The sequence below is a fragment of the Pipistrellus hanaki genome (genome assembly GCF_964339955.1).
Source record: "Pipistrellus hanaki genome assembly, chromosome: 4".
NCBI classification, from domain to species: Eukaryota; Metazoa; Chordata; class Mammalia; order Chiroptera; family Vespertilionidae; genus Pipistrellus; species Pipistrellus hanaki.
In genome coordinates this window covers 77,462,144-77,486,552 of record NC_140506.1, presented here as the reverse complement: position 1 = coordinate 77,486,552, position 24,409 = coordinate 77,462,144, and the positions used below count along the sequence as shown (strand labels likewise).

General features: G+C 46.1%; 1 protein-coding gene across 13 annotated transcripts in view; it reads left to right on the top strand.

The window, feature by feature from the left end:
- CALN1 (calneuron 1) overlaps positions 1 to 24,409 on the top strand; it is a 428,626-nt gene that overhangs the window by 38,368 nt on the left and 365,849 nt on the right. For 7 of the 13 annotated variants that reach the window (XM_084880732.1, XM_084880723.1, XM_084880733.1 and 4 more), the window contains exon 2: positions 4,994 to 5,185. The exons of 5 other annotated variants lie outside the window; for them this stretch is intronic. In XM_084880732.1, coding sequence (XP_084736858.1) covers positions 5,067 to 5,185 — 119 coding nt within the window. In that variant the 5' untranslated portion in view covers positions 4,994 to 5,066. Of the gene's footprint in view, positions 1 to 4,993; positions 5,267 to 24,409 lie in introns of all 13 variants that reach the window. One more of the 13 variants, XM_084880736.1, reaches the window with a different exon arrangement.

Sequence of the window (24,409 nt, the reverse complement as noted above, 5' to 3'; positions counted from 1 at the left end):
CTGCAAGACTTCCTGCCTGCCATCACCACATCCGAGGCCACCACCACCACCACCACGGTCTCCCAGGGCCGTGTGTGCATTGCCACTACCACTGCACACCTCGCCCCACAAGCCTGACCCACTGCAGCTGCTGCCGCCGCCTCTGGGGCCCCTCGCACTACTGCTGTGTACCCTGCCCCACTCACCCGACCACTGTGCTTGCCACTCCTGCTGCCTCTGGCCACCACTGCCTCCTTGGCCACACGTCGCCTCACCCCACCCCGCCCCGCACAGGCTGCCAGTGCTTTCTCTCCAGCAGCTGCAGCCGCCTTGCTTTCCATTTTCCCTCCCTCTTCCTCCCTCCCTCCCTCCCTCCCTCCATCCATCCATGTATGCAAATTAACCACCATCTTTGTTGGGTTAATTTGCATGCTCAGTCTGATTGGCTGGTGGGCGTGCCTGGTGGGCATGGCTTGTGGGTGTAGTAGAGTGATGGTTAATTTGCATATTACTCTATTATTAGGTAGGATATCTATACTAATAAAAGGGTAATATGCTAATTAGACCAGACAGACTGGACATCCTGACAAAGCCAGAGCCTGGCCCTGGGGAAGCCGTGTATGGTCCCAGGTGTCTGTGGCTGGCTGGAGGGAGGGAAGCCCAGGTCCCAGGTGCCTGCAACCGGCCCAGGGGAAGCTTGCCGACTGGAGGGAAGCCTGGGTCCTGGGTTGTGGGGACTGAGGCAGAGGTGGTTAGGGGCGATCAGGCAGACAGGCAAAGGGTTTAGGGGTGACAAGGCAGGCAAGTGGTTAGGAGCCAGCAGTCCCGAGTTGTGAGAGGGTGCAGGCCAAGCTGAGGGACCTGCTCCCCCCAAGCATGAATTTCATGCACCAGGCCTCTAGTATATTTAATAATTCTTTATTGTTGAAAATATTACATATATCCCTATTTTTTCTCCATTGAACCCCTTGAGCATGTCCCTGCCTCCCACCCCAGGCACTTACTGCCCCATTGTCCGTGTCCATGGGCCACACACATATATAAACAAGGTCCTTGGTTGATTACCTCCCACCCACACACTCCTCCCCCACACCCCCCACGGCTCAGGCCTACTCTGAGATCCTGCACTCTATTCCATGCTTCCATGTCTCTGGATCCATGCCGTTTATCAGTTTATTTTCTTACTTAGATTCTATATATGAGTGATATCATATGATACTTATCTCTTTCTGACTGACTTATTTCACTTAGCATGATACTCTACAGGTCCCTCCATGCTGTCTCAAAGGGTAAGGGATTCTTCTTTTTTCCTGCTGCATAGCATTCCATGGTATAAATGTACCACAGCTTTTTTGTCCACTCATCTACTGATGGGCACTTGAACTGTTTCCAGATCTTAGCTATTGTAAGTTGTCCATTAGCCATGTTCTTAACCACACCAAGAACATGGGTTGGTAAAAGCTATGGAGCTGATAGAGCACCTTGAGGGCAGAACCAAGTCTGGGCGGCCTGGAGTGCCTCACACGAGGGGCCCGTTTTCAGGGAATATTTCAGGTGCTGAAGGAAGTTGATGGGGGTCCTTTGCGGAAACAAAACGTGGAAAGGACACTAAAGGGGGCCCAGGAATGAGCACAAAGCTCTAACTTTGGGACTTGGGCTCACAAACCAGCTCCTGGCCGACTTTTCAGATGATTATAAAGGACTTAGTGGGGAAATTCAGGAAGTTACCACCTTTAAGAATCTCAACAGGAAATGAGGCAACCAGTTAATTTGGGGACCAAGACTCACTTTTCAGGAGGTATTTACAGTGGGTGCCAAGGTGCACAAGGCCACTGAGGATTTGGGAGGTGCGTGCATATGGCTCTTCTCTTCTAGAAGCTCCTAGTGCGATGGGAGATGCAAGTTCATCTTCTCTGCAGATGCCACCTTAGGCTACTTCGTTAGTTGGCTGTGGTTGGCCAGTCCCACCCCGGGGAGGGCAGCTTGGCTTCCCCCACTGTGTGTCAGGCCAGCCGTGACCTGCAGAGGAGCATTCTGGTGACATGGCTTCTGGCTGGAGGAGCCAGCTCCCTGTGTGGCTGGGGACCAGCCCCCTGGCTTTGTGATTTTCTGGCTCAGAGGAAGTGCTGCGGTAAAGGGCATCAGAGGCCGGCCGAGCAGCAGGAGCGATGTTCCTTACGGAGAGCTGTCACCTCCAGGGCCACGCTCCTGTTGAGCTCAAGCACATTCCAAGTAATTAAGTGGATTAGGTTCTCAGGCTGTGGTGAGCATCAGCTTGGACATCCTGGCCCGGAGCGCCTGGCAGGTCCCAGAGCTGGCTTGGCAGCCTGACCAGCATGGTGGGGTGCCCCTGCCCTGGTGCCCACTCTGTGAGGAGCGGACTGATGAGAAAGTACACTCAATATATCTGGAAGGTCTCGTGTATAGGGAGCTAATTACGTTCTTTTAAAATCTAGTTGCCACCAATCACAGCTTCCATGGTGCTGTGACTGTCATGGCAACTAAAAGCATATCTGAAAATAACATGTCACCTTTTTTTCCATTTCTACTGTAATGACACAGGAAAAATGCTTTCGTTTTTAACTTAACATGATAAGTAGAGATGAGTAAAAAAGTTTAGGTGTGTGTGCAGCTCCTGTGGATAAGCAGGTGCCATTGTATATGTGAATTCATGAGTATGTGTGTGTGTGTGTGTGTGTGTGTGTGTGTGTGGTGTATATTGGTGTGTGCAGCTGTGTACAGCTGTGTGGCTGTGGAGTGAGTCCTCCTTGTGTGTCTGTCTAGGATAGGGGCTGAGATCACACATAGGCTGTGAATGTTTGAAGACTGATCTGTGAGCATGTGTGTATGTATACAATACTAATGTGTATGATTATGTGTGTGTGTGTGTGTGTGTGTGTGTGTGTGTATTTGAAGACAAGTGCTATTGCATGGGTGTGTTAACCCTGTATTGTTAATAAGAAAAGGCTTCTGCCTACCTTCCCATAGGGCAGGGGTCTTCAAACTACGGCCTGCGGGCCACATGCGGCCTACAGAGGAGTCTGATCCGGCCAGCCAGGTTTTTTGGGCAGTGAGCGCAGCCGAGGTGTTACAGTAGGAATTAGTAGTTCATATAGTCCGGCCCTCCAGCTCTCTGAGGGACCGTGATCTGGCCCCCACTTTAAAAAGTTTGAGGACCCCTGCCATAGGGTGTCCCTGTGGGAAGTTCCACCCAGTCACAGGAGAAAGAGCCCCTCTTTGGGGGAGGGCCCACCTCCTTGTCATGACCCTCAGAAAACCAGAGCTCTCACAGGCCAGGAGCACCCGGACACCGTCTGGCCTGGCCCTGACCTGGAGTGTGGGGTTTCCGGTCACGGTGGGAGTGACAAAGCCAGGGTCACTGTGTGCGTCTGTCACTCCCTCGCTGCAGTAACTGACACTTGTTGTGTCTGGAGCTGGGCTTCCCTCACTTGACCGGGATGGGACTGACAGATTTACCACCCTGACTTACAACAGTAATGACATTTGCACACACCTCTGCAAGGCGTCATGCTTCCTAAGGTCATCTTCTTAGTCCCGCCTCCAGAGGGCTGGCTTCCTCAGGAGGACACTTCCCAGGCGTGGCCATGCACCTCTGGTCAGACTCAAGGGGATGGAAGCAGAGCAGGGAGCCTCTTCCCAGGATGTGATACGCAGCCTGAGCTCCAGGACGGGGCTGCTTGTGCAGGGAGAGGCCACTGCCTGCTGCAGTGTGCGGCCGTCCCCTGGGGCCAGCTTTTTTGGACGAGGACTCCATCCATGATGCCAAGGCTCATTCTTTTCTTTCTTTAAAAAATATATATTTTATTGATTTTTTACAGAGAGGAAGAGAGAAGGATAGAGAGTTAGAAACATCGATGAGAGAGAAACATCGATCAGCTGCCTCCTGCATACCCTCTACTGGGGATGTGCCTGCATCCAAGGTACATGCCCTTGACCGGAATCGAACCTGGAACCTTTCAGTCTGCAGACCAATGCTCTATCCACTGAGCTGAACCGGTTTCTGCAAGGCTCATTCTTTTCATCACCAAAATGCTTCTGGTTACATTCTGTACTTTACATCTCTTAGAGATGTAAAGTACAGAATGTAATATCCTATTCTTTGCTTGGTTACTAATTTTTAAACACTCATCCAGAGGACTAATATTGATTAAATGTGAGTTTAATAAGTGTTTATTGGGCACCAATTATTTTAAGGTTGTCCTTGCCTGGGCCCAGATGACACAGCATGCATGGGAATTACCCTCTGCCTGGAGCTTTTCTCAATGCAGTGTCTCGGGAAGAGTGTTCAGCAGCCAAAGTGGGCACAGGTGAGGGGTGCCTTAATGTGAGGGGGTTCATAAGGGACCAGTAGGGGTTCACCAGATGTCGGGGAGAGATGGTGACATCCAAGGAATGCAGAGGCTCCCTTCGTGCGGGAAGCAAGTCTGGGCTGGAGACAGAAAGGGACTCTGGTCCTGGGTGCTCTTCGCTTTGTCTCAGGACGTTGGGATGGCACTGCCTTGGGATCCTGAGTAGCATCCCAGGCTTAGGAGCTTTGACAAGAATCTGCTCCATGAGGCAGCCACCCCGAACTCTGCCCCCAACTTTGTTTCTGTGGCTCTGCTGATGCCCGCGGCAGGGAAACAAATTATGTTGGCAAGGAGCTGGGCTTTCTTGCGAGTTGCAATCACGTTGGTGGCTGTGGCTCTCTCCACATCGCTTCTACTACCGCCGTCCCCACGGGAGCGTGAACGGAAAAGTACCTGTAAATAGGAAGGTTGGCTCCAAAGGCACATTACTGTTTCATTGTGTAACACCCTCCGGTGACATGGAGGCCTTATTAATAACTAAACAACTGTCACGACTGTAATTATATTTCTGGCGTCCGGATTGTGTTGCTGCCATTGTCCTGTTTAAACACGGAAGGGAGGGTGTGAATTATTTAGGCAACTGACTGAGTAAAAATGATCAACCAGCACTGTGCAGGCAGTAAGTTTCTGTCAACTCCTTACAGAGCCTCAGTGTCACCGCTGACGTTCGCTTGATGTGCTCACAAAGCTCTCTGGGAACATCGCCCTGGACCCCCGATGCGGCTGCCCGAGCAACCCGGAGAGGGGAAGCCTGAGCATGAGGAAAAGGGGGGAAGAGGAGCCCCTGGAGGGGGAGAGGAGCCGCCGAGGAGCCAGGCCCCCGACTTCCCCACTTGGCAAGTCTTCTCTCCCCAAACCCCCGGGAGAAACGAGCTTTCTCATGTGTTTGCTCAGGATTGATTGTGTTCTGCCCGCAGGTAGGGGGTGGTGTGGGGGCTAGGAGTGTCTGCTGCTGAGTGTGGGGGGAGAGGAGACAGGACATCTGGGAGGGGTCCAGAGGAGGCACATGTCTAAGCTGGGTACAGAGAGGAAGTCCTGAGCCTGACAGGTTCAAGGTGTGTGGTGGGTGAGGGGATGGGTTTGCAAGCTGACGCTCTCGGGTGCCGGTTGGGTTGGGGTGATGCCAGTGGTTAGAAAAGCAGCAACAGATATCATGTAGAGAGTGGGACTGTGTGTCAGCATTGGAGCGGGAGTGTCGCGTAGGTAATTTCCACAAATCCTCATAATAACCCTGCAAGGGTGTCACTAACACCGTTCTTACAGGAGAAAAGTAAGACAGACATTAATCAGCTCACCCCAGATCGCACAGGCAAAGGTAAACCTGTGATTCCTGCCACGGATCTCTGAATCCCAAACCGAGGTTCCTAACCACTGGGAGACCCAGTCCCTCACTTACAGGTGAGGAGGTCAGTTCAGGGGGAGGGGGTCTCACGTTACCAAGCCACAGGCTTCCCTGGCTTTGACCTTGCTTTCTTTCTTCTCCCTGGAATCATTCATGGCTGTATAAACTCAAGAGGAATTTCAACTCCAGGTGGTTTTTTATAGAAGGAAATTTTGATCTGTGATGCTGGCATTGAGGAGTTGGTTTGTACTGAGTCCTATAAACGGTTATGTTTTGAATGGTCTCCTTAAGGCTGTTGGAATGGAATCGCCAGTCCTTTCTGCCACCAACTCCTCATGGTGGCCGAATGTGTTGATGGTGGGGGCCCTGAGTTTAAGTTTAGGCTTAGAAGGGAAAAAAAAAAGAACTAGAGATGTTTCTGACTGTATCTCCTGATTTTTAGCCATTTCTCCCAGGTTTGGGAGAGCCGTGGTTTGGGAACTCGGAGGTCAGAGCTGGTGAGATCCCTGGCCCAGGGCATGCTGACCTGTGGGTGAGCCCTTCTCATCTACTCTGAGGAAAGGTCTGGAAGAGGGCAACATGAGCTGGAAAGGACACGAGCTGCAGGGCAGGCTCAGCGTGAGGTCTGCTCAGCAAGGTTGGACAGGGACCAGAGCAACCTGGGCAGGGCCTCCTCAATCCAGCTCACCCTTTCCAAGAGAGGAGCCTGGTAGGAGGTATGGTCTAGTTCAAGGGTAAAATTCCCAGTTGGCCTTTCCTCAGGCTGGTATAAGTGACAGCATCCTGGGCAACTGTCCTGGGGAAGGGGGACATGTTAAGGAAAAGAGGTAAGGACTGGGGTGACAGATGTTTCTGCATGTCCCACACATGGCTGTAACAAATAACAAACATGGCAGATGCCACAGAGGGAAGGGACAGGTTTCTACGTTAGTGGAAATGAAGGTATCATACAGTAAACAGACAAAGAAGTCTAACGGAGTTAGATAGAACGTTTTTGCTCAATATACTCCCAAATTTAAAAAAAAAAAAAGTTTTTTTAGTTGATCCTGTGACTTTGGGATTTAGAATTTTGGAGCCAGAACTGTGATGGGCATGAATTAGGCAATTTAATTTCATCTATCTTCGGGAGTAGCATTAACCCAATTGGAATGAACCAAACCATCAGCTTCTCCTTGCGGCATTAACTCTTTTTGGACCCAAGGCTGAGGGTCTGTAGGGCCTCTAGCTTATTCCCCTCACACATTCAATCCTCCTCCTCCATTACACTTTTGCATACTCCTTCCTTGGGAGCATACCCACAAAGATTTCTTGGTGCCATGGGCAGGGAGATACAGGTAAAAAGGAGGGATGAAATGAGGCCATGAGAGAGAGAGCCCTGATGTTATGGCCTCAACGCCAGGGATTGAAGAGAAGGGAAGGAAATACAGCTCATTTGGAGCATGGTCCCACATCAGTTTTCAGCAGTGAGGTCTCTCAGAGCAGCGGTCACCAACCTTTCGGTTTGCAGACCACCGGTTGGCCACCACTGCTCCAAAGGTTTCCTCAGAGTACATTGCCTCCTTGTCCTTCAGTCCCTTGGCTGGGACCTCCTTCAGCTAAAGCACGGGCTGGGTACTGCGTCAAGCCTACAGAGCATCAGAGGCCCTTCAAATCTCAAGCCTTCTGGGCAGTTACCTAGGTGGTTGTGCCTGGCATGGGCAGGGTGAGCAAAATTATAAAGTAAGGAGTCTCCTCAACATGTCCCATCTTCCCACCGGATCATTTTCACATTTCCTTGTACCATTTTGGTCGTACGTAACAGAAGTCCATAGAGTTCTAAGTGAAAAGAGAGACCTATAAGAAAGACTTCGGGCAGGGGTTGGAAGAGGTGTCTTATAGAATGCAAGGCCTAAAGGATGGATAACCCATCGGCCTAGAGGGATTTTGAAAACCAAATAAAGCTGCTCCTCTCTACCTGTCCACACTTCTCTGGTTTCTCTGGCTATATGAAAATTATTCTTGTCAAAAAGCTCCTAATCTGTCTTCCAGGCTTGGCTTGGAATCACTATTGTCTCAATTCCAAATTCCCCATGAACAGACTCATTGCTGCCCACTCCTGATCAAATCAATAGTATCCAGGATAGGACAGTCAGAGGTGATGAACATGGCTGCTTCCACTATAAATATGTGGATGGATAAGGGGAGAGGTAATGGCCAGAGTGGTGGGGCACTTCCTCATCACAGTTCCTGGAATATTGGTTTTGTATTCCATTCTGGAAGTTGGTTGACTATCTGATAAGGTGCTTACTGTTAATGCTTTAAATTGCAGCCTTTAAAAGAAGGTGGTCCCTTGCGATACCCAGAGGATTGTCACTGGTGGAACAAGCACAGTGGGGTGGGTAAGCACAGTGGGCCAGGGCCTCTGCAGGGGAGTGTGGAGAGAGACCTTAGACAGAGGGCAGGGACTAGAGAAGAAAAACCTACTCCCAGCCTTCCTCCCAGTTGTTCTACTCCTGCTTGTCAGCTCAGAGGATTGCAGAATCCCCCAGACTGTCTTTTCCTATGTCTTTGCCAAGGTGTGGTCATGTCTGCAGGAGATAACTCATAGATGGGGACCTCTTTCTTTTCTATTTCTTTTTCTTAAGAGTCTCCCAAGTGCACACAACAATGGAGCCCGACTTGTCTCGGGCCTGCCAAGGTGCCTTCTCAAACTGGTGACCTGAAAAGATGGTCTCTCCCTTTTGTTCAGACTATTGGATCTGGGGTGCTTTTTGGGTCAAGTATGGAGTTGATTTGTGGATGGTCAGTAGGCCCAGGAAGCCAGCTTGGAGAGTGTCGCCAGGTAATAGAGAGATGCCCAGGTGTCTTCATCAGATTACAATTAAATAAACAACCCTACTAGTATGGTGCTGCTCCAACCCAATCCAAAGGAAGCTTCTCTAATATGGGGCGAAATGGATGCGCACTATTGATATATGAGCTAAGAATAGCTCGTGTTCTAAACAAAGTGTTTTTTAGTATTTTGAAATAAAAACGTGTAGACAAAGCAAAGAATTAGAATGCATGACTCATTGCTGATTCTGAAAGCAATAGAATTTCAAAGGGAATTATTCTCTTCCTATTTCTCCCTCCCACCCCTGTTCTGAATAGCTTATAAAAAGAGTCTCTACATAAACAGGACCCACAAACTTCTCCATGATTTAAGGTTCAGCACAGTGAGAGGCAGCAGGAACTCAACCTGTATTACTTTGTCGTTAAGCTGGACTCCCCACTAGACTGGAATCATTTATCAGAGTCCTTCATGGCTTGTCCATCCTCATTTCTCCTCCACTTGTCTTCCATTCTTTGGATCCATTGTGGCCACTGCTCCTCCCTTCCCTGGCTCTGCTAGACCTCAGCAGACTCAACTCATTAGCCTTAACAAGGATGTTTCATCAATAAGCATTATCTCTATGGGCTATGGCTTAGGGGAGAGTGCAAACTGTATGGTATTGTAGCAGGATGCAGGATGTGGGCATCTCCATCAACTCACTGGGTAGTCTCAAGCTCATTTGTGTGTTGAATAGAATGGTTTGGCCTTATCAGTGGTGTTTAGTTGTGTGTTTTTTAAATTTTGTTTGTTTTTTTGCTCACAAGCAAAAAATAAGTCTTATGGGGAATCTAATAATTAAAACAGAAAAGTATTCTGGTTGGAAAAAGGTGTGGTGGTGTGTGTGTGTGTGTGTGTGTGTGTGTGTGAGAGAGAGAGAGAGAGAGAGAGAGAGGATGGGAGGTCCTCCAGGACCCCTGAGAAGAACAGCAAGATGTTTCACTTGAAGGAACTATTAGTCGACCTTCATAGCATGATTCCTTAAGAAATGTGAAAGTCTTATCTCTGACCTCTCCTTGCTATCTCCTTTCATTTCCAATCTCATGCTCCTTGAATACTTACCAGCTTGCTCAGTCTTATATCTGCCTCAAGTCTTGATGTCCTATGGGGAAGCTGAGAGGATCATGTGGATGACCAAGCAACATTTTCACCTCATGTTGCCTCAGCTTTAACTCTGTGACTTCCTTTCCTCTTGACTTCCACTCCCACGGCTTCCACCTTGCTCCTATTACTCTCTGGAGTAACCCACCTCTAGTACTAGATTAGTACTCACTGTAGAGTTCAATTGTTAAGAAATTCATGCACAGGGTGTGCCTAGGAGGCCGCCATTGCTGCTTTGAACACCTCTGAGAGCTCACACTGCAATACTGCTCTCTGTTTGACAACCTTCTCTATAGCTGTTTACCATTGCTAGTCCTATTTTGGGATGAGTAGCATACTGAGAGCAAATCCTATATGAATATGGGACACGGATAGTTGACCCTACGTACTCATAGCCTTCAACTCCAATAGGTCTTCCGTGTTGGCTCAGTAGTTCTTCTAGTGGGCAGGTTCCTCCCCATTCTCTACCGTGACTGTTTCAACCCCTACCCATTCTTCTAAAAATGATGTCACTTCCTCATCCACACAAAATACAAAGGTCCCAGGAAGAAAATTCTTCGTCTTCCTGACCACCATCTCTGTCATCTTTTCTTTATTCATGTCCCTCTTCACCTCTCCATGTCCACATTGTGGAGGAGAGGACCCCTCTACCAATCCAAAGACCATCTGCCACACGTGCTTGCATATCTGTTCCCCACCATCCCCTCTTAAAGGACCTATTCCATCAAATATACTTCCTCTGTTATTCTTCTACTTCTTGTTCTTCCTCTAAGCACAAACATTTGTTCTAATGTCACTCATCTTTTTTTTTTTTTAAAGCAGATACAAAATTTTCTTCAAACTTTTTGAAAAATTGCCTACACATGTTTTATTTCTTCCCCTTTCATTTGCTTTTCACCCCTTATTCACTGAAATCTGGCCTCTGCTTCAAAGATCAGTCCACTGCTCATATTCTGACTGGAACAAGGGATAGAGCAGAAGAAGCAATGCCAAGAAATGGGCCAGTTCAAAATGTAGCTCATTATCAAAATGTATCTACTGAGTTTATAAAATCTATATGTGCTTATGGGCTCTGCCTACTGAGTCAGAGCGTTCTCAAGCAGGACCTGGAAATCTGTCTCCATCAATTCCCTTCTCTTTGGGAACTTCACTGACAGCCCTGCCAAGTCTCCAGGGGTCCAGTCTGAGGGTCTTTGCCATCATAATGCCACACCAACAATTGCACTTTGCTCACTCTTGTCACATTGTCCAAATCTTTCTCCTTTCTCTTTTTTCATCAGTTCCAGCCATCCAATTGGAATTTCAAGTGATCTTAGCTAAGAAATATTTTTTTCTTTCTAATTTTTTAAATTAAAGTATTATATGTGTACATACTTTACCACCCCCACCCCCAACTCCCATACATGCCCTCTCTCCCCAGTTTTTCGTCCATTGGTTATGCTTATATGCATGCATACAAGTCCTTCGGTTGATCTCTTATCTCTCCCATATCTCCCTCCCCTCCCTGCTGTAATTTGACACAGTCTGTTTGTTTCTTTACTGTCTCTGTATCTATCTTTTTGTTCATCAGTTTATAATGCTCCTTATTATCCACAAGTGAGTGAGATCATGTGGTGTCTTTCTTTTATTGACTGGCTTATTTCACTCAAATCTTAGCTAAGAAATATTTAATAATTCTGGAGATTTTCTGACCCTGTCTCTTGGAAATGTGCTTTTCACCCAGGACCCATTCACTTCCTCTGCACTTCTTCTAAGGCAACATATTACAAATTAATGATCCTCAGAACATCAATGTAAACAAATATCCTCTAAAAGTGCTTCACAGTCAGTAAAATTCAGATGATGTTCTAGAGCTACATCTTGGAGAATATCAGTGCACATTGAAATCTTAGTGATGCCCTCCAGCAGTGAAAATGGCTTCTCTTTGGCTGACTCAGCTTTCCCAAACACAGTTTGAGCCAGGAATATTGGGTGTGAGTGAGTCCGTGTGTGTGTGTGTGTAAAAGCTTAGAAACCACATATTAAGTGTTGATTCCATCTTCCTAGGACATAGCTATCCTCAGATCAATGCTAACAATAAGTAACTGACAGCCTCTAGGGCCAGTGGATGGTTACCCTGGTATTCATTCAAACTCCAGTAATTGGTGTGTGTTGGGTGTTGGGGATAAAGCAATGAATACTTCAGTTTATAGGTTCATGAAAAAGATAGATTAGTACTCACTGTAGAGTTCATGTGTTAAGAAATTCATGCGTAGGGTGTGCCTAGGAGGATGTCAAAGGACACACACACACACACACACACACACACACACACTGTTTTATAGCTCCAGGGTAATATATATATATATGCCTAAGCAACTGAAGGACTGAATGACTGAACAACCAGTTGCTATGACACCCACTGACCATCAGGGGACAGGAGCTGCCTCCTGGTGGTCAATGCATTCTCACGGCCAACCTCCTGCAGTCCCTCCCCCTGGCCAGCTAGCCTCCCCCCCACCCCCCACATTGGCCCTGATCACCAGCCAGGCCGAGGGACTCCACCCATGCATGAATTCATACACCAGGCCTCTAGTTAACTTATAAAACAAGAATATGATGTGAGTAGTAATCCATGAAGTTATGGAATATAAAAGGATGGATATACATCCACCCAAATATGAATTGTTTGTTGTTTGAATAACATGTCACATTGCTTAGCAAGGTGTTTCAACTCAAGAATTTATTACCAACATCCTTTTGCATTGCATCATGATTTATGTAAGCAGTTCGATATTGATGGTTATTTAGGTCGCTCTGTTTGCTTTCACAAGCAGGGCTGCAATGAGCATTCTTGTATATTTATTCCTATAAACTTGTACAGGTATACCTGAATATAAGTTTTCTAGAAGTAACATTTCTGGGTCAGAAAGCATCCACATTTTTTCTTTTGCTGGATTTGCCAAATTGCTCCAGAATTATTATCTAAGGTAGGGCTTCTGAGGACAGGGGACACTGGCGTGGAGGGGAAGGAGGCTTACTTTCTGCATGATTTTTTTTCTAATAAAACACCACAAACTGAGGCTTAACATCAATATTAATAAGTGTTTTTTTAAAAGCGCTTCCTGGTCAGGAACCCAGTTGGCCCCTGGGAACCAGATGTCTTTGGAAGAGCTTTTGGTGTCAGGATGCCACCTTCTGGAATTTGCACAGGTGATACAGCCATAGGGGGAGCCTACCCAGCATCAGAGATAAACAGGATGCATGTTCATGTAATGTCCATGTCACCTCATGCCAGGCAGTCTGAGCCAGTCTAATATTCAAGCTAAGCCAGGTATGTTATGGTGCAGAATGCTAGTTTTTAAGAAAAAGTGGTGTCTTGCTCGCAGAGGATTGTTTTGGGCTATGACCACATAATTCTCTGTCATTAGAAGCCCTTTAATAGAAAAATTTAGAATCACTGGGACAGGCCATATTCAACTAGTACATTCCTTGTGTTTGTGTCAAATTTTAATCAGGGCATTTTGATCCTATTGAGAAAGTGACGGGGGAGGAGAGAGACAGTGGTGTTCATGCCCTAATAGACTTGCTGTTAGCAGAAGGCAGCACTTTACCTCAAGTTCAAGTCAGTCCTGCCCATTACAGAGTCCAAAGGGAACTGGAGAGACATGGAGGCTCCTCCCCCACTGTCTTCCCTGGCAACCGAGTCCAGCTCTCTGTCTGTGGTCCACACATCTGGCCATTGCAGGAGCCTTTTTCTCCTCACCTCTTCTCTCTCTCTCTTTCTTAAAAAAAAAAAAAAAATATTTCCATTGATTTTTAGAGAGAAACGAAGAGGGAGAGATAGAAACATCAATGATGAGAGAGAATCATTGATTGGCTGTTTCCCGCAGCGCCCCCCACTGGGGATTGAGCCCACAACCGGGCATACACCCTTGACTGGAATCAAACCCTGGACTTTCCAGTCCACAGGCTGATGCTTTTTCCACTGAGCCAATCCAGTTAGGGGTTAATGGAGACACAGCACAGCAGAGGACCCATTTGCTTTGTAGTGAACTACCCCAAATTCAGTGGCATAAACCAGCAAACATCTTATGCTCACGGAGTCTCTGCATCAGGAATTCAGTGCGGATGGCTTATTTGCCCCACGATGTCTTGTGCCTTTGTTGGAAAGACTCAGATGGCTGGGGGCTGGGATCATGTGGTCACTTGCATGCTTGGTACCTGGGCTGGGATGGCTGAAGGATCACCGTAGCTGGGACCATCTCCCTCTGACTTCTCCATGTGGTGTGTGCATCTCACAGCATGGCATCTGGCTTGTAAGATGGGCATCCAAGGTGAACCTTGCAGGAGGACCCGCTGGGACCTGGTTGGCCTTTTATGACTTCACCCTGTACGCATCACCTCTGGTATATTTTAGTGGTCAAAGCCATCAAATCCTCCTAGATCCAGGGGGTGGGACACATAGATAGCACCTCTCCTTGGGGAAAGGCTCCAACACTACACTTTTCCTTTCTGGATCCTGGGTCCTCTGCCACCTGCTCCAGGATGCTCATTGCAGCCCTGCTTGTGAAAGCAAACAGAGCGACCTAAATAACCATCAATATCAGCACCTTCTGGTTTCCTGCTGGCTGGTGTGGGAGAATAGAATGCTGGGTAGTCGAGATAAGGGGTCTTTCCAGTGATCTGAGAATCCTATGGATAGCTTAGAACATTATTATGTTAGAAGAATGTTTGCCTCCTTAAGTTATCCTAGCCTGGCGTTCCTGGAGGAGGAAGGACAGGGAGGAAGCACCCATGCTGGCACATCAGGAACATTAGACACACGAGCTGGGACAAGCAGGACAGGCTTCCAGGGAAAGTGGTAACAAAGCCCATTCAGGAGAGAGAGAGGCCCGGTCACACATTTCCTTATGCAAGTGGTGCGCTCCACAGCTCTAGGGGCGCTTAGGGATTGTAACTAATGGGCCGGGTTGCACAGACCTTTGATGGGACTCATTTAAGGGAAAGCAATCATTAGTTCCACTGTGCTGCTGTTATTCAAGGGCCTGCCGGCCTCAGTCATCATCTCCTATTATTCCTGGGCAAACAGCTGGGCATCAGATCCGTACTGAGTCTGTCCGCCCTGCAGCCGATTCTGGTTACCTGCTCCCACCCACAGGCTCAGCACCATCTCAGCTCTGTGCAGCCTCACTCCAGGTCCATGCTGGGGGCTCGGGGACCCCCATCTCCTTTCTCTCCATATGCAGCAGCCACCAAGTAACAGTCTCTGGGAGTGGGGGCCGGTGCTGGAGAGAAAGCTCAATTTCCTCTGCTGTGCTGTGTCTCCGTTCCCCACAACACCACTCACACACAGCAGATATAGATAAATCTCAGCTTTTACCGGACGCTTGGGAATAACCGGGGAATTGAAATGTAGAAAGAAATCACAAAATATGGAGCCATCGTCTTAGAGTCAGAAAAATAAAAATCTTCTTAAGGGGTCTTTCCATGCATAGATCCCTTTGCCAGCCTACTGAAGCCTGTGACATTATGTTCTTAAATGCATGTAATAGAGTAGTTAAGGCAACCACAAAGGAAATCAATTGAAGCACAGTGTTAAAATATTAAACAGAACCGATGTGTGATATAATAATACACGTGCTTCTTTGATGATGCGTTAAATAACACGATCCAGCGGTGGTGTAATAACTACCGTAATTTTGAGGTGCCGGAGTGGAAGGGTAAACAACAGTGTGAGATAATGTGCGATGGCGGTAACCTGATAGGAATAGATTGGTGGCAAAGCCACAGTGCAGCTAGTTCCACGGCGCCTGTGGCTTGCACTGATAATAAAAAAACCCCACGCGTGCTAGATTCCATTCCATGAAAATAAAGGTATATTCTTTCCCATTCAAATTCATGGACCCCTTGAATCCTATGCTCAAGCCCCCATGGTCTCTCAGGACCCCTGTCTGGTGTATTTTTTAGCCACGTTCCCAACCTCAGTGGCAGCCCACCTTCTCTCTCTCTCTCTCTCTCTCTCTCTCTCTCTCTCTCTCTCTCTCTCTCTTAAAATATTTTTATTGATTTCAGAGAGGAAGAGAGAGAGAGAGAGAGAGAGAGAGAGAGAGAGAGAGAGAGAGAGAGAGAGAGAGAGAGAGAGAGAGAGAGAGAGAGAGAGAGAGAGAGATTGAGACAGAGGCATCAGTGATGAGAGAATCATTGATTGGCAGCCTAGTGCACACCCACCTAGAGATTGAGCCTGCAACCCAGGCATGTGCTCTTGACCAGAATCAAACCCAGGACCCTTCAGTCCACAGGCTGACGCTCTATCCACTGAGCTAAACCAGCTAGGGTAGCCTGGCCTTCTCTTGCTCAAGACAGTGCACTTTCCCAGGAAAATCTCCATCCCTCCTTAAGATACTAGATCCCCCACTACTGGATCCATCTCCTCAGACTTCCTTTCCCACAGGGACAATCCATAGAACTCAATCCACTCGGTCCGTAGGCAATAAGAATGATATTCTGGAGAGGTGCCACACTGGTGTGTGTGAATATTAATAAGACTAAGCCCGAGTCAGGGACTTCTTTACCCCAGGTCAGAACAAGAGGGACTGGACCTCTTAGGGAGACAGGAGGCTTCAAAGCCAGCCCTCCAAGGCAGAGAAAACTTGCAAGATTAAAGGTGCAGACCTCTGAATTATTCTCCTGTGTAAGGAGGCTCCCTCGGACCACCTCTCAGGTGTCAGGGTGAGGCTGGAACCAGGATGAAGGAGCATATAACACAGCATAGGTAAAGGAAACTTCTCTCCATTTTCTGGTGGGAGGTTAAAGGGAGAAGGACAAAGGATAAGGAGGTAGGAGAGTTGGAAGGATGCTCTGCTTCCACCTCTCTCTGGGCACCCAGGGACAGGGGCGCCTGCCTCACCCCTCCATGGGGACTGTGGGAGCCCACCAGACAGACACCTGCTCAGGATGCTGTCACTCATCGTGCTAAATATGTGGAAAGTAGAGAAAGGTAGTGCCCTGAATCTCACTGTGGGACAGGCTCTGAATGGAGAGCTTGCGAGCCTACTGTGTGGGCACAGCAAGGTGTCTGTGGAACGGAGGGTGGACGCCCTGCTCCCTGGCCAGACCTGGATGGAGGCACCACAGAGACCAGGGATGTGCAGCCAAACAGAGCAGAGAGGAACCAGAGAGTAAGGACACGCACCAGGGCTCCTGAAAGCATTGCGCTTACTAGAAGGAGCCCGTCAGCAGTTCCAAGCTTCAGGTTTGGAGGCCAGCAGGACGCATGTGACTGTGTGACGAGACACATCACCCTGAGGGGTGATATGAGAGACTAGACATTCTTTAGAGTAAACTTTGTTTATGGGGGAACATTTTTAGGTTTACAGAAAATTTGAGAAGATAGTAGTTCAGATTTTCCAGGTGTTACAATGAATGAATCACTAATGATGCGGTATTGTTAACTAGGATCCATACTTTATTCAAATTTCCTTAGGTTTTCTCTAAAATCTGTTTCCTCTCCCAGGATATCATCCTGAATATAACATTACCTTTAGTAGTCACATCTCTTGAGGCTCCTCTTCACTGAGACAGTTTCTCAGACTTCCTTTGTTCTTGATGAACTTGAAGTTTTGAGAAATACTGGTCAGGTATCTTGCAAACTGTTCTCAATTGGGATTTGTCTCATAATTGCATGGGGCTTATAGGATTGGGGGAAGAAGACCACAGAGGTAAGGTGCCATTTAAAAAATATATTTTTATTGATTTCATAGAGGAAGGGAGAGAGAAAGAGAGAGAGGGATAGAAACATCAATGACGAGAGAGAATCATTGATTGGCTGCCTCCTACATGTCTACCACTGGGGATTGAGCCCACAACCCAGGCATGTGCCCTAACCAGGAATCGAACTGGGATTTTCTGGCTCAGAGGCCGATGCTCAGCCACTGAGCCACACCAGCCGGTGGAAAAGTGCCATTTCCATTACACTGTATCAGGGGTTCATACTGCCCATGTGACATCACTGTTGATGTTGATCAGCCTGCCTGAGGTAATGTTTGTCAGCATCGTCCACTGCAAAGCCACTAATTTCCCTCTTTCCTTCGTGTCTTCTTTGGAAGAAAGTCCCTTTGCACAGACTACACTTAAGAAATGAGGAGGGCAGAGTATCAACATAAACTACTTGGAATTCTGTACGGGGGAATCTTGTCTCTTCCCTATTCATTTGTTTAATTGCATATTTACACACGAATGGATTCATGGCTGTTTATATTTTGGGTAATAAGCCATTTCAACGTTGTTTTGTTGCTCTCATTGCCGTCACCTTGGCCACTGGGAGCTCTTGGTTCCTGTGTTTTGAGCACGTCCATACTTTCTGGCACTAGAACATGTTCCAGGCTCTGAAATATGCTCCAGGCTCATCTTCTGTATTTCCTATCCCAGCTCTCTGGCCTGGTTTCCTTTAAGAGAATGGTATTAGATACCAAGATCTGAACACTACGTGTGTTTGATGTTACTGTGGTATTATTGCTTCGAGGCCCACTCAGCTGACAGAACAAGGAAATATATATGTGTGTATTAACACCTGTGTACATGCACATATCTATACGTGTTTCCCTATGTAACCCTCTGTATCCAGATAGAAGTAAACATGGCTTTATACTGACGTCTCCAACTCGAATCCATTTCCACATAGATTGTTCTAGCATCCCCCCCTTACTTACTTAGCGGGGTCTTTTGCAGATTGGATTTTAATCCCAATTTTTTTTTTTCTAACAGTGAGAAAACTGGCTCCCACTATCCACCATCCATTTACACATTTGGTCATTGAACATTGCAGGGTTTAGGGGCACTGACCCCCATGCAGCTGAAAATCCATGTATAACTTTTGACTCCCCCAAAACTTAACTACTTATAGCCAACTGTTGACCTGAAACCTTACCGATAATATAAACAGTGAATAGCGCACATTTTGTATGTTATATGTCTTATATACTAGAGTCTCATCATACTAAGCTAGAGAAAACAAAATGTTATTAAGAAAATCATAAGGGAGGATCCAAGATGGCTGCGCCCAGGTGAACACCTAGCCGCAGCCGCACACAACAATTTCAATAAAATACAACTAAAATATAAAACGGACATTGCCCAGAACTACAGGAAGGTTGACTGACTGGAAATTCTACAGCGAGAAGCAAGGAGAAAACCAGAAGGAGGTGCGGAGGAGCTGGAAAAGCCCAAGGTACGGAGATGCGGTGTGCGGAGAGGACGGAGCCAGAGAGGAGGGGGAAGCGGAGTGCCTGGCGGGGGTTCCCTAGCGGAAAGGAGATAAAACTCCGACTGTGCTAGGCCCCCGACTTCTCTGAACCCCAGTTCCCCAGATCCCGGAGACCAAAGCTCATCCATAGGGAGCCGGGCTGTAAGGCGGGACCCGGGGAAGCGGCAAAAGGAGGTCCGGGAGGCGCGCACACTGCGCCCAGAGAAGGGACGGTCGGCTATGCCGCGGGATTGCCCTGACGGGAAGGAGACTGGGGCTCCAGACTGCTCTGAACGCCACCTCCAACTCCACAAACAACTGAACTGAACCCCAATACCGGGCTTATTGGGGGAGAGCATAGACTGTTTAGCAGCAGGTGGAAATTGAGGGCACCTTTCTCTCAGAGGCACGGGCAGCGAGCACTGAAGGACCCTGAGACCCAGGAGCCGCATAGGGCGGGGCTGACGGAAGCCAAAGCTGCAGGCTCCACCCTGAAACCCCGCCCCATCTGTAACTGCGAAATGCGACAACAAAATAAATCACAAACGAAAGAAATGGAGGACAAAAAGCGCCTGGATATAGAGTTCAAATCTACGCTTATAAGGTTTTTCAAGAATTTCCTAGAAAAAATGGATAAGACCTATGAGGATATGAAAAGAGATCAACTAGAATTAATGAGTCATCAAGAAATGATAAGGAGCAACAAGAAATAAAGAATACATTGTCTGAAATAAAACATATTTTACAGAGTCCTAAAAACAGAAGGGAAGATTGCAAGAATCAAGTCAAAGATTTGGAACATAAAGAACCAGAAGACACTCCTCCACAGAAGCTAGAAGGCAAGAGAATCCAGAAAATTGAAAATAATGTAAGAAACCTCTGGGACAACTTCAAGTGAACCAACATCAGAATTATGGGGGTCCCAGAAGATGAGAGAGAGCAAGATATCGAAAACATACTGAAAGAAATAGTGACAGAAAACTTCCCCCACCTGGTGAAAGAATTAGACTTACAAGTCCAGGAAGCGCACAGAACTCCAAACAAAAGGAATCCAAAGAGGACCACACCAAGACACCTCATAATTAAAATTCCAAGAGCAAAAGACAAAGAGAGAATATTAAAAGAAGCAAGAGCAAAGAAGGTAGTTACATATAAAGGAGCACCTATACGATTGTCAGCTGACTTCTCAACAGAAACCATGCAGGCCAGAAGGGAATGGCAAGAAATATTCAAGGTGATGAATAGTAAGAACCTACTCCAAAGATAATTTATCCAGCAAAGCTATCACTCAGAATCGAAGGTCAGATAAAGAGCTTCACTAATAAAAAAAAGCTAAAGGAGTTCATCACCACCAAACCAGAATTATATGAATTGCTGAAGGGGATTCTTTTAGAAGAGAAAGTAAACAAAGATAAAAATTATGAACAACAAATACGTAACTATCAACAAGTGAATCTAAAAACCAAGGAAATTAAAAAAAAATCTGATGAACAATAGTAACTGTTGAATATAATAGAATCAGAGGTATGGAAGGGGAGTGAACTGATGATTCTTGGGGAAAAGGGGAGAGGGGGGCGTGGGAAGAGACTGAACATAAACTGTGCACCTATGGATGAGGACAATGGGGAGTGGGGAAAGGGCAGAGGGAGGGGTGGGAACCTGGTGGAGGAGAGCAATGATGGGGGGGAAAAAGGAACATTTGTAATAATATGAACAATAAAAACATTAAAAACAGAAAGAAAAAAAAAGAAAAAAAAAAAAAAGAAAATAGCCCTGACCGGTTTGGCTCAGTGGATAGAGCATCCGTCTGTGAACTGAAGGGTCCCAGGTTCGATTCTGGTCAAGGGCATGTACCCTGGTTGCTGGCACATCCCCAGTGGGAGGTGTGCAGGAGGCAGCTGATCGATGTTTCTCTCCCATCAATGTTTCTAACTCTCTATCCCTCTCCCTTTCTTTCTGTGAAAAAAATCAATAAAATACATTAAGAAAAGAGAAAAAAAAAAAAAAAGAGAGAGAGAGAGAAAGAAAATCATAAGGAAGAGAAAATACATTTACAGCATTCACTAAAGAAAATCCACCCCTTCAGTTCAAACTGTATTGTTCAAGGGTCAACTGGACTTGATTGTTCAATTGCAGCACAGATGTAGAGCAGTATCAGAATTGCTAACACCCACCTGAAAAACAACTTCATCAACTATTCTTATGTATTGTTCCTGTGCCCTTAGTTTTACAGAATCCACTCGTTGCCAAAGTAACTGATATCAGCACCCCCGACACTGCTCCCTTCTGAGAGGTTGTTTCATACACTGTAATACAGATTAGTTGGCCACATTCTATGTTTCAATCCTGGGATTCTACTGACCTGCTCCATGGCTTTTAAAATTTGCATACATTAAGGCTCACTCAGTGCTGAAGTTCAGTGGATTTTTGCCAAATGCATAGTCACGTGCCCACAATTGCAGTATCACGTGGAATAGTTTTTCTGCTCTAAAAAATATAACCTGTGCTTCACCTATTCAACCTTCTCTTTTACCCCTAAACTCCAGAAACCAGTGATCTATGCATGACTCTATAATTTTGTCTTTTCCAGAATATCATGTATTCGAACCACACACACAGGATGTAGCTTTACAGACTGGCTCCTTTCACTTCCATGTATTCATTTAAGATTCATCCAGGTCATTTTGTGGCTTGATACCTCATTTGTATCGCTGAATAATATTCCATTTTATAGATGCACCACAGTTTGTTTATCAGTTCATCTCTGAAGGACTCCTTGATTCCATCCAGTTTTTGGCAAATATAAATAAAGCTGCTATAAATGTATAACTTTCCATATGCTTATATAGATTTATAAATAAACATTGTGCTATAAAGCTGCATACAGATTTTTGTGGGGACATAAGTTTTCAAATTAGTTGGGTGAAAATTTGGGCGTGTGATCATTAGAAAGAATGATAAGACTATGGTCAGTTTTATAAGAAACTTCCAAACTATTTTCCAAGGTGGCTGCACCATTTTTGCATTCCCACCATCAAGGAGTCCCTCTTGCTTCACATTTTCACTAGCAACCAGTATTATCTTTTCAGTTTGGATTCTAGCCACACTAATAACTATCTCACTGTTTTAAATTTGCGTTTCCTAATGGCATATATGTGGAACATCTTTTCATGTGCTTGTTTGCCATCTGTATGTTTTTTTTGGTGAGGTGTCTGTTAAAACCTTCCTCCCTCCCCCCCCCCCCCCCCATTAAATTGCTTGCTTTCTTATTGTTGAGTTTAATGATTTCTTTGGACAATTTGGCTATAAGTCTTTTATGAGATACATGTTTTGCAAATACCTTCTCTCAATCTTTTCATTCTTTTAGCAGGGTCTTTTGCAGATTGGATTTTAATCCCAATGAAGTTAAACTTATCAACATTTTTTTTCATACATCATGTTTTTGGCATTGCATTTAAAAGCTCATTATCAAACACAAGATCATCTAGATCAGGGGTCCTCAAACTTTTTAAAGTGGGGGCCAGATCACGGTCCCTCAGAGAGCTGGAGGGCTGGACTATATGAACTACTAATTCCTACTATAACACCTCGGCTGCGCTCACTGCCCAAAAAACCTGGCGCGCCGGATCAGACTCCTCTGTGGGCCGCATGTGGCCCGCGGGCCATAGTTTGAAGACCCCTGATCTAGATGTTCTCCTATATTTTCTTCTAGAAACATTATAGTTTTGCATTTTGCATTTAGGCCTACAATCCATTTTTAATTTTTATGAAAGGTATAAATTCTGTGCCTAGGTTAATTTTTTCCCACCAGTGGATGTCCAGTTGTTCCAGCTCCATTTGTTGAAATCAACATACGCCTTTCATTCTCCCTGTGGCCCTCTGGTCTCCCAGGACTGGGTCTTGTAGAAAATATGTGTGCAGATACACATTTGCCAACACTCACCTCCCAAGGACAAGCAGTATTCCCAGAGATAGCTCAGTGTAAGTCCGCAGAAAAGGAGAAAACCATTTTATTCAAAGCAGCATAGTCTGCAAAGTGTCCTCTGTTGATAATGGAGAAAGCTTTTTGTCTCCTTTCTCTAGGTCAGACTGAGAGATGCAGTTGTGCACACAAAGCCAGGATTGTTGTGACAATAATGTGACAACAAAGCTAACTGCTCTATATCCCATCTTTAGTTTCACTGTGGATTGCATATAAGCTGTGAAATCATTGCTTTTTTTCCATTGACTGGGCAGCAACCAATTTCCAGACAAGGCTTTTATCCTCTTCAGTATAAAGACACCTCCCTCCCCTTCCCAGAAACACCCTTGGGAGGTGCGAATAAAGTCCTGTGCTTGCAGCTCTACAAGGACCTTCAGTGCCAGCTGCTAGGGACAAAAGCAGAGACGGTATCACGCAGGTCCTGCCCTTCAGGGCTCCTATTGAGTTAAAAAGGGCAGACTTGAGTTAAAAATGCAGTTATAGGAACAGTAACCAAGCAGCATTTTTCGGACTGCCTGCCAGTCATTCTTTCGGAACTAGAGCTTCCCGGAGTCTCCAGCAGTGTTTCTCTCAAGCCTGTGCGCATGGGTTCAAGACTCTCTTGTGTGATGGTTGCCACTGTCTCCTGTTATCATCAAGGTGATGCTTCCTCTTCTGAGGGCTTCCGCAGCCTGACCCGGAAGGGTCCACTGCTGACCCTCGAGCATGTGGCCAGTGCTGGGACATAGCTGGACAGTGCCCATGGATGCAATCTGCTGAAGCGTGTATCATCAACACTTAGTTTTTTACTCACCTGAGACCCATCTAAGAGACTTGAGTTTTCTTTGTTTGGGATTTTTTTCTTATCAATTGATTGAGAGAGAGAGAGATAGAAAGAGAGAGAGAGAGAGAGAGAGAGAGAGAGAGAGAGAGAGAGAGAGAGATCAATTTGTTGCTCCACCAATTTATACATTCATTAGTTGTTTCTCGTATGGGCCCTGACCATGGATTGAAATCACAACCTTGGCCTATTGGGACAATGCTCCAACCAAGTGAGCTACCCAGCCAGGGCTATTTATTTTAGATATTTTTTTCTTTTCTGGTCTATAACTCCAATGATTTCCCCACCTCATCCTTGAATTTCAAAAGCTTTATCAGCCCATATCTATATATGAGTCTCTTCTTATTAATTTTGCCGGGAGGTGTGATCCACTGTAATTTTCATAATTACTTTTTAATCAGTTCAAAATTTTTTCTTTGGCAATATTTTTTACTATTATTACCTCTTTTCTGTGGTTTGGGCTTATTTCTTTGGAACACCTCTGACTCTTAGGATCCATCTCCATTTCTTTGCCCTACATACCTAACACATTTTTCTTTCAACATGTTTATATCTTTGTCCCTTTCTTCTGCATTCTGGGAGAGCTCTTCTAATTTTTCTCCCATAATAAAACTTTGGTTTATTTTTCAATGGAATATCAACTCTTTGTTGCCTCTGATGTGCCTTTTTTATCTGTGGCCATATGTTTCTTTCCTTCCTCTCATTTCCACATCTGTATGTTGCCTTCACCTTGGTTTGTTCTCT